This window comes from Pseudochaenichthys georgianus, chromosome 6 (genome assembly GCF_902827115.2).
Source record: "Pseudochaenichthys georgianus chromosome 6, fPseGeo1.2, whole genome shotgun sequence".
In the NCBI taxonomy this organism is placed as follows: Eukaryota; Metazoa; Chordata; class Actinopteri; order Perciformes; family Channichthyidae; genus Pseudochaenichthys; species Pseudochaenichthys georgianus.
The window spans coordinates 44,332,302-44,343,096 of NC_047508.1; the positions used below are offsets into that span (position 1 = coordinate 44,332,302).

Sequence of the window (10,795 nt, forward strand, 5' to 3'; positions counted from 1 at the left end):
AATCAGCTGACTGACTCTCACACACGTGCGAGCATTGTGCTGGCCCTGTCAACTGAGCGGTCCTAGCGCCCTTCGCATACAGCACACAAACACACAGGCACGCAGCCAGACGCACTGCATTGCGCGCAAACAGAACAATATTTTTTATTTCTCCCTTTTCACCGGAGTCCGGGACAAACAAAGTCCTGTACGGGACACGCCCCTTTTGGCTCAAATACGGGGCGTCCCGGCTAATACGGGGCGTCCCGGCTAATACGGGGCGTCCCGGCTAATACGGGACGGCTGGAAACCCTAAAACTAACTAACTGACTTACAAACTAACTCACAAACAAACTAACTTACAAACTAACTAACTAACTGTTAGATAGTTAGTTAGTTTGTAAGTTAGTTTGTTTGTGAGTTAGCCAGTTAGTTAGTTAGTTAGTTAGTTAGCAACACAGAAATATGATATATATTTATTTACTACAGTCGATTGATTTGACTTTGTCTCCAGCTCTTTTCTTTACAGAAACAGAAACCATGTTTTACAGCGCTATGTCTAAAGTGTTTTGATTAAAACAGTTGTTGTAAATGAACATGTTTAATGAGCGAAACGGGTCTAGATGTCAAATCCAGATCACGTATCAGTGGATAAATAAACACTTCTCCGACTCTGAGAGAATACCGTTTGTCTTTAATCTGTAAACTCTCAGCTCTTTTACTGTTTTTTTATCTCTGTTTTCTGTGGCTGGTAATCCCGGCTGCCCATTTGGCCGACACACACACACACACACACACACACACACACCGCAGGTCCCTCAGAGGAAATCTCATCCGTTTAAAAACGTGTCGCGGATTAACGGAGCGTCTTGTTTCCTGTGTTTTTTGGGGAGATTACGTGTGTTCCCCAAAAGCTGGGCTAACGGAGAGTCGCATGAAAACAAAAGCATCGTCTGCGTCTCCGTCGGCATCGGCACGCAGGAAGCATCGACACGCAGGAAGCATCGGCACGCAGGAAGCATCGACACGCAGGAAGCATCGACACGCAGGAAGCATCGGCACGCAGGAAGCATCGACACGCAGGAAGCATCGGCACGCAGGAAGCATCGACACGCAGGAAGCATCGGCACGCAGGAAGCATCGGCACGCAGGAAGCATCGGCACGCAGGAAGCATCGACACATACATACTGATAAATAGAGATGCATTATTAAACCGTTCTTTATTCAGTTCTCAGTTTAGGACGCAGCCATGTTTCCTGCTTTTGATTCGCTCACATGGATTCTGAAATGTCATTGTTGTTGTTGTTTATTTACAATATGCTGATGGTGTTTCGATGTATTTGTGTACAACACTAAACCATGTTGTCCTACATTGTGCTGATCCTGAAATATTTGATTATTTACAATTATTTGTTTATTTCTCTTTACGTTTCCCGACTTCTTCATGTTTATAAAACACGTGGCTGCTTTGTTTAATCACAGTGTGTGTGTGTGTGTGTGTGTGTGTGTGTGTGTGTGTGTGTGTGTGTGTGTGTGTGTGTGTGTGTGTGTGTGTGCGCAGGACCTGTTTTCAGACGGCTCACTTCTACATCGAAGACAGCTCATCACCCAGAGTCATCACTACAGCTGTATTAGCATCTGGTAACACACACACACACACACACACACACACACACACACACACTCAGAGACACACAGCCACATGCACACACATTTGTTGACTTGTCAGATCAAGTTGAATTATTTCTGTTTTTAGCAAGTATGTGTTCCCCACAACAAGTATTTGTTCCCCACAACAAGTATTTGTTCCCCACAACAAGTATCTGTTCCCCACAACAAGTATTTGTTCCCTAGAGCAAGTATGTGTTCCCCACAACAAGTATTTGTTCCCCACAGCAGGTATTTGTTCCCCACAGCAAGTATGTGTTCCCCACAGCAAGTATGTGTTCCCCACAGCAAGTATGTGTTCCCCACAGCAAGTATTTGTTCCCCACAGCAAGTATGTGTTCCCCACAGCAAGTATTTGTTCCCTACAGCAAGTATTTGTTCCCTACAGCAAATATGTGTTCCTCACAACAAGTATTAGTTCCCTACAGCAAGTATGTGTTCCCTACAGCAAGTATGTGTTCCCTACAGCAAGTATGTGTTCCCTACAGCAAGTATGTGTTCCCTACAGCAAGTATTTGTTCCCTACAGCAAGTATGTGTTCCTCACAACAAGTATTAGTTCCCTACAGCAAGTATGTGTTCCCCACAACAAGTATGTGTTCCCCACAACAAGTATTTGTTCCCCACAACAAGTATTTGTTCCCCACAACAAGTATTTGTTCCCCACAACAAGTATTTGTTCCCCACAACAAGTATGTGTTCCCCACAACAAGTATTTGTTCCCCACAACAAGTATTTGTTCCCCACAACAAGTATTTGTTCCCCACAACAAGTATGTGTTCCCCACAACAAGTATGTGTTCCCCACAACAAGTATTTGTTCCCCACAACAAGTATTTGTTCCCCACAGCAAGTATGTGTTCCCCACAGCAAGTATGTGTTCCCCACAGCAAGTATGTGTTCCCCACAGCAAGTATGTGTTCCCCACAGCAAGTATTTGTTCCCCACAGCAAGTATGTGTTCCCCACAGCAAGTATTTGTTCCCTACAGCAAGTATTTGTTCCCTACAGCAAGTATGTGTTCCTCACAACAAGTATTAGTTCCCTACAGCAAGTATGTGTTCCCTACAGCAAGTATTTGTTCCCTACAGCAAGTATGTGTTCCCTACAGCAAGTATGTGTTCCCTACAGCAAGTATTTGTTCCCTACAGCAAGTATTTGTTCCCTACAGCAAGTATGTGTTCCTCACAACAAGTATTAGTTCCCTACAGCAAGTATGTGTTCCCCACAACAAGTATGTGTTCCCCACAACAAGTATTTGTTCCCCACAACAAGTATTTGTTCCCCACAACAAGTATTTGTTCCCCACAACAAGTATGTGTTCCCCACAACAAGTATTTGTTCCCCACAACAAGTATTTGTTCCCCACAACAAGTATTTGTTCCCCACAACAAGTATTTGTTCCCCACAACAAGTATGTGTTCCCCACAACAAGTATGTGTTCCCCACAACAAGTATTTGTTCCCCACAACAAGTATTTGTTCCCCACAACAAGTATTTGTTCCCAACAGCAAGTATTTGTTCCCAACAGCAAGTATTTGTTCCCCACAACAAGTATGTGTTCCCAACAGCAAGTATGTATTCCCTACAGCAAGTATGTGTTCCCCACAACAAGTATTTGTTCCACACAGCAAGTATTTGTTCCACACAGCAAGTATTTATTCCCTACAGCAAGTATTTGTTCCCCGCAGCAAGTATTTGTTCCCCGCAGCAAGTATGTGTTCCCCGCAGCAAGTATGTGTTCCCCGCAGCAAGTATGTGTTCCCCACAACAAGTATGTGTTCCCCACAACAAGTATGTGTTCCCCACAACAAGTATGTGTTCCCCACAACAAGTATTTGTTCCCCACAACAAGTATTTGTTCCCCACAACAAGTATTTGTTCCCCACAGCAAGTATGTGTTCCCCACAAGTATTTGTTCCCCACAGCTAGTATGTGTTCCCTACAACAAGTGTTTGTTCCCTACAGCAAGTATGTGTTCCCCACAGCAAGTATTTGTTCCCTACAGCAAGTATTTGTTCCCTACAGCAAGTATGTGTTCCCCACAGCTAGTATTTGTTCCCCACAGCAAGTATTTGTTCCCCACAGCAAGTATTTGTTCCCCACAGCAAGTATGTGTTCCACACAACAAGTATTTGTTCCCTACAGCAAGTATGTGTTCCCTACAGCAAGTATGTGTTCCCTACAGCAAGTATTTGTTCCCTACAGCAAGTATTTGTTCCCTACAGCGAGTATGTGTTCCTCACAACAAGTATTAGTTCCCTACAGCAAGTATGTGTTCCCCACAACAAGTATGTGTTCCCCACAACAAGTATTTGTTCCCCACAACAAGTATTTGTTCCCCACAACAAGTATTTGTTCCCCACAACAAGTATTTGTTCCCCACAACAAGTATTTGTTCCCCACAACAAGTATGTGTTCCCCACAACAAGTATTTGTTCCCCACAACAAGTATGTGTTCCCCACAACAAGTATGTGTTCCCCACAACAAGTATTTGTTCCCAACAGCAAGTATTTGTTCCCAACAGCAAGTATTTGTTCCCCACAACAAGTATGTGTTCCCAACAGCAAGTATGTATTCCCTACAGCAAGTATGTGTTCCACACAGCAAGTATTTGTTCCACACAGCAAGTATTTATTCCCCACAGCAAGTATTTGTTCCCCGCAGCAAGTATTTGTTCCCCGCAGCAAGTATGTGTTCCCCGCAGCAAGTATGTGTTCCCCACAACAAGTATGTGTTCCCCACAACAAGTATGTGTTCCCCACAACAAGTATTTGTTCCCCACAACAAGTATTTGTTCCCCACAACAAGTATTTGTTCCCCACAGCAAGTATGTGTTCCCCACAAGTATTTGTTCCCCACAGCTAGTATGTGTTCCCTACAGCCAGTATTTGTTCCCCACAGCAATTATTTGTTCCCCACAGCAAGTATTTGTCCCCCACAACAAGTATTTGTTCCCTACAGCAAGTATTTGTCCCCCACAACAAGTATGTGTTCCCCACAGCAAGTATTTATTCCCTGCAGCAAGTATTTGTTCCCCCCAACAGGAATGAGTTCCCTCGTGTTCTCCCTCTCATGGTTCAGTGTTTTTTGTTTTTCTTCCAGACGAGCAGACGTCTTTCCCGGTGAAAGACTTTGTGAAACACGTGTCCCAACTTCACGACTCGCTCGGCTTCCAAAGAGAGTTCGAGGTACGATTGCTTTTTATTCTCTAGCTGAAACTGAAACAATAAAGTGTCACTGTCTCACACCTGGTGTTGGTGTGTGTTGGTGTGTGTTCAATGGGAGTTGTGTGTGATTGTCTGCATGATGATGTGTTAGTGGTACACTTTGACGAAGGACTGCAGCATTACCTGATTATTGTTTCTTGATGATTCTGTTTAACTCAATAAAAAATCCACTTTTGGTCAGATAAGAAAAAAAGAAAATCGCAGTTGGCCCTCGTCCTTCTCCGTAGATCTGACCAAAAGTGCATAATTTGTTTCGACAACCGAGATTAAAGTGGAAGAAGTTTTGGTTTTTGTCTCAAAATCTCCAAATGTTTTGATTAAAGTTGAAATCCTGACTTTTTCTTTTCAGTTATTTTACTGAAAATCTAGATATTATGATAAAAAATATTTGTTTTTATGTGTTTCTGAGAAAAAAGTCAGTATTCAGAGATTTTCTTTTAATACAGATTTCTCGACATTGAGACTTATTTCTCAACAGAATGTCTTGCTCATATCCTTTTACCTTAACGTAATATTTTGGGGACATTTATAGCGTTGGTTTATCGAAAACAATTATTTTGGGGCTGTCAGCAATTTAATGATTGCAGTTCCACAGAATACCATCTCTTAAAACCTTTAATATATACATGGAAACATCAAAATCTCATTTTCATTTTCATTTAAATATGACTATAAATGGAAGACTGTGGTATTGGCACTGACGATTTATCACCAATAATAACAGTGTTTTCTGTACGGAAGCTATGAGAGGCAAGTTAGACAAATCAATTCTAGTGACACATTTTCTAATTCTGATCTAAATAGTCATCCTGTATTCATGACTTAAAGGTGGGGTAGGTAAGTTTGAGAAACCGGCTCGAGATCGCTAGAATTTGAAAATACACAACCGGAGAAAATCTGCCACTTCCTCACAGAGCCCCTCCCCCAACACACACGAACGCGCACATGACCAATGAGAGCACGAGGTCAGATTGTGCCCCGATGGAAGGCGGACAGGCAGGTCGGCCATCTTGTACTTTTTACAGTATTACGGCTTCTACAGATGACATTTTTTTATGGATTTGTTGTCAAAGCACTTCAGATATTCATTGCTATCGGGATGTTAAGAGCATTCCATGGAATATAACAAAAAGTGTATCTCGAGCCGGTTTCTGAAACATACCTACCCCACCTTTAAAAACAGTTAAAAAAAAAAATTATGACGGGTGAGAAAAAAGGCTTTATTTTGGTTTTGCTTTGTGATTGTTAGTTTTTTTTAGTCAGGATTTTCTTTTTCACCCAGGTAATAAAATGTGAGTGTATTTTTTCCAACTGTAAATCAGGGGAAAGATTCTGCCTTTTCTTTCCTTGTTCGAAGTTGTAATGCTCGTCTAATGTATAAACAAGTATAAATCACCTGGCAGAGCACTGTTTAATATTATCATTGCACATTTATTGATTGATTTTCACCAGTTTTTTGGCGAAATTAGCTCAGACTTAGAAAATTGACCCCCGAAAACAAAGAAAAGAGTCACATTTGCCTCTCAGTTAAAACAAATCATATTGGAAATTGGAGAATAAATGCTGCTGTCCTGCTTCATGTCTTTGGAAGTTGTGTTTCAGGCCAAACGATGAGGGGATTCATCTATAATAATTGTCAGTAGAAGTAAAAAAAAAGTGCGGTAAGAACTGAAATACACGGTGCTTTAGCCCTGGATGTACGTTGTATTTATCCGCGCTGATGCTCCCTGTGTTTAGCAGCATGTTCTGTGAGATGAGTTCTGTGTCGTCTTGTAATTTGTATTTCTGCACCTCTTTGGTTTGTGTTGTCGTGGAACCGTCTGGCCTCCTCGTCTTTAGGTTCTGAAGGAGAGCTACGAGGTAAGACTCGCTCTCGCCGCTCTGTTTCCCTCTCGTTGACGTGTTGTTCATGTGGGAATCTGGAGGCACTGATGCACGGTTTCTGAGTGACACAAGGAATGGATAACTTTACTTTAACTTTACTTTGGAGAGGATAAGTGCAACATGTACATTTTTGGGCGGGATCTGACTCAGAACTCAATGAAAAATCCACTTTTGGTCAGAAAAAAAAAAAAAGATCGCAGTTGGCCCTCGTCCTCTTCCGTATGTCTGACCAAAAGTGCATTATTTGTTTCGACGATTGAGATTAAAGTGGAAGAAGTTTTGGTTTTTGTCTCAAAATCTCCAAATATTTTAATTAAAGTTGAAATCCTGATTTTTTCTTTTACTGAAAATCTAGATATTATGATAAATAAAGATTTTTTTCTGTGTATTTTCAGTATTCAGAGATTTCTCGACGTTGAGACTTTTACCTTACCGTAGTATTTTTGGGACATTTATATCGTTGGTTTATCGAAAACAATTATTTTGGGGCTGTAAGTTCCACAGAATACCATCTCTTTGCCTCGTAAAACTGTGTGTGTGTGTGTGTGTGTGTGTGTGTGTGTGTGTGTGTGTGTGTGTGTGTGTGTGTGTGTGTGTGTGTGTGTGTGTGTGTGTGTGTGTGTGTGTGTGTGTGTGTGTGTGTGTGTGTGTGTGTGTGTGTGTGTGTGTGTGTGTGTGTGTGTGTGTGTGTGTGTGTGTGTGTGTGTGTGTGTGTGTGTGTGTGTTGTGTGTGTGTGTGTGTGTGTGTGTGTTGTGTGTGTGTGTGTGTGTGTGTGTGTGTGTGTGTGTGTGTGTGTGTGTGTGTGTGTGTGTGTGTGTGTGTGGGAGGTTCAGACGTGCACGGTGGAGATGGGGATGACGACTGACAACTCCAACCATCCCGACAACAAAAATAAAAACAGATACAGCAACATCCTGGCCTGTGAGTTCCCTCCACACACACTTTTATATAATATATGTATTACTTACGACAACAAGCAAAATATATGACGGATGTGTTTTCATCCTCTGTTGATCCTTTGTAAAAAAAGTATGAAACATTAGTAATTGACAAGCTACCCTTTCTTTTAATGTTTATTTTATTATCTTTTCTTTTTAATGACTTTTTTTAAATGCCATTTTCTTAATGTCTTTCGTTTTTTGTAAAGCACTTTGAATTGCCTTGTGTTGAAAAGCGCTATATAAATAAACTTGCCTTGCCTTGCAGTCTACAAAGCCATTCAAACTAGCTGCACCTTCACCAGCTTTGAGAACACTTGATGATCAATCATTATAAAACATATCATATATATTATTCTGAAATGGACCAATCTGCACAACGACTACTTTCACTGTCGCTACTTTAAAGGGGACCTATCATGCAAAATGCACTTTGTGATGTCTTTTATACATCAACACGTGTCCCCGGTGCGTCGGGGAACTCACGCAGCGTCAGAAAATAAAACCACCTCTCTTTTACTCCGTACCCAAATCTTTTGAAAACGGGTGGATACAGATTCCATCCGTGGTGACGTCGGAGGACCCACAGAAAGTTGCTATCAGAAACAATGCCTGACGTGTTTTGGACGTCTTTGTTTACATTAGCTAGCCTCGCTAACGCTCAGAGCTAACCTGTGCTGGAGAGCACATGTGTTTAAAAAGCAGGAAATACAAAAGGAACTCTCCTCGTGATAAACCCGAGAGAGAAAAAGCATTTGAGCTCCATACTGTTTCAGAAAGAATCCTTGACGTGGTTTAGAACAGGATGGCGTTTTATCACAGCAGAATTTAACTTTATCTCCGGTAGAATTCTGATCAGGCATTAGCTCCGCCTCCTCTTCTTTTCTTTTCAAGCTAAGGACCCAGAATCTGCGTTTCTCTAACAGGGCTTCAAAGGAGGGGTATGAGCAGTATGGCTACAACGGGGGATCTGTTTGGTATTTTGAAAAAAAACTTCACAGAGATGTTTTGTATAGGTATGGCCCTACAATATATGTTTCCAATACAGCGTGATAGGTCCACTTTAACTATATGTTCATGCTAATACTTTTCTACTTTTACTTGAGTAACATTTTGAATGCAGGACTTTTACTGTAAGAGAGTATTCTTACACTCTGGTACTTTTACTCAAGTACAAGATCTGAGTATTTCTACTGTTACTCAAGTACAAGGTCTGAGTATTTCTACTTTTACTCAAGTACAAGATCTGAGTACTTCTACTTTTACTCAAGTACAAGATCTGAGTACTTCTACTTTTACTCAAGTACAAGGTCTGAGTATTTCTACTGTTACTCAGTACAAGATCTGAGTACTTCTACTTTTACTCAAGTACAAGATCTGAGTACTTATACTTTTACTCAAGTACAAGGTCTGAGTATTTCTACTGTTACTCAGTACAAGATCTGAGTACTTCTACTTTTACTCAAGTACAATATCTGAGTACTTCTACTTTTACTCAAGTACAAGGTCTGAGTATTTCTACTTTTCCTCAGTACAAGATCTGAGTACTTCTACTTTTACTTAAGTAGAGGGTGTGAGTACTTCTACTTTTACTTAAGTAGAGGGTGTGAGTACTTCTACTTTTACTTAAGTTGAGGGTGTGAGTACTTCTACTTTTACTTAAGTAGAGGGTGTGAGTACTTCTACTTTTACTTAAGTACACTATCTGAGTACTTCTACTTTTACTCAAGTACAAAGTGTGAGTACTTCTACTTTTACTCAAGTACAATATCTGAGTACTTCTACTTTAACTCAAGTACAAGGTGTGAGTACTTCTACTTTTACTCAAGTACAATATCTGAGTACTTCTACTTTTACTCAAGTACAAAGTGTGAGTACTTCTACTTTTACTCAAGTACAAAGTGTGAGTACTTCTACTTTTACTCAAGTACAATATCTGAGTACTTCTACTTTAACTCAAGTACAAGGTGTGAGTCCTTCTACTTTTACTCAAGTACAATATCTGAGTACTTCTACTTTTACTTAAGTAGAGGGTGTGAGTACTTCTACTTTTACTTAAGTTGAGGGTGTGAGTACTTCTACTTTTACTTAAGTAGAGGGTGTGAGTACTTCTACTTTTACTCAAGTACAAAGTGTGAGTACTTCTACTTTTACTCAAGTACATTATCTGAGTACTTCTACTTTTACTCAAGTACAAAGTGTGAGTACTTCTACTTGTACTCAAGTACATTATCTGAGTACTTCTACTCGAGTACTGCACTTATGAAAGGGTGCCGTTCTGTGTAGTTGAGCATAACGTCCTGTATGATTGCCTTGTGTTGAACAGAAGAAGCATGTTTGTTGTTCTTCTTGTTGACGATGTTGTTATGTTTATTAGTTTAAATTAATGCACGTTTCTATATTATTTTTGAATCATTTTATTTATAATTTTGTAGACGACCACAGCCGCGTGCGCCTCACTTCGCAGACGGACAAAGACGGGAAGACGACGGATTACATCAACGCTAACTTTGTGGATGTAAGGCTCTTTATTTATTTATCCTGTTGTGCCCATTTTCATGTTGTTGTTGTTGTTGTTGTTTGTGAGCACTGGGTGGCGCAATAGGGCACAGGGTGTTTAAGTGACCTCAGAGGCCTGTACTACGAAGCCGGATTTTCGCTTAGCGGCTAACTTCAGGGAAAACTCGGGGTTTCCGGTCCTACGACGCTGGTTCACTTTTTAGCGGGCTAGATCTCCATGGTAACTAATGCTAAGCGGCTAACCTGCTCCGGAGCAGGTTAAGAGATCAACTCAGTGAAAGCACCGCCTGCTGACCAATCAGAGCTCAGTGTGCGGAGTTTAAAGCGATCAAGTCATATTACAGGAGAAAGGAAATACAGAAAAACGTATTATAAACTTAAACTTATTAGAGTTGACTTTTCATTCAGGAAGTATGACGCTGCGCTGTCAGTACGCTTCTCCATGTTTGTGATTGGTCAAATGTTGCTAACCCCGCCCCTTTCAGAAATAAACAAGAAAGTAGAAAATATACATGTTGAATAAAAAAAGTACAGGAACACAATGTGGTCGATTGAGGCTGTATCAACAACACACTA

At 40.9% G+C, this 10,795-nt stretch overlaps 1 protein-coding gene across 3 annotated transcripts in view; it reads left to right on the forward strand.

Annotated features, from left to right (window-relative positions):
• LOC117448338 (receptor-type tyrosine-protein phosphatase zeta-like) overlaps window positions 1-10,795 on the forward strand; it is a 37,214-nt gene that overhangs the window by 14,626 nt on the left and 11,793 nt on the right. For 2 of the 3 annotated variants that reach the window (XM_071203342.1, XM_071203344.1), the window contains 5 exons: window positions 1,542-1,621; window positions 4,752-4,837; window positions 6,716-6,735; window positions 7,585-7,682; window positions 10,135-10,217. In XM_071203342.1, coding sequence (XP_071059443.1) covers window positions 1,542-1,621; window positions 4,752-4,837; window positions 6,716-6,735; window positions 7,585-7,682; window positions 10,135-10,217 — 367 coding nt within the window. Of the gene's footprint in view, window positions 1-1,541; window positions 1,622-4,751; window positions 4,838-6,715; window positions 6,737-7,584; window positions 7,683-10,134; window positions 10,218-10,795 lie in introns of all 3 variants that reach the window. The other variant, XM_071203343.1, reaches the window with a different exon arrangement.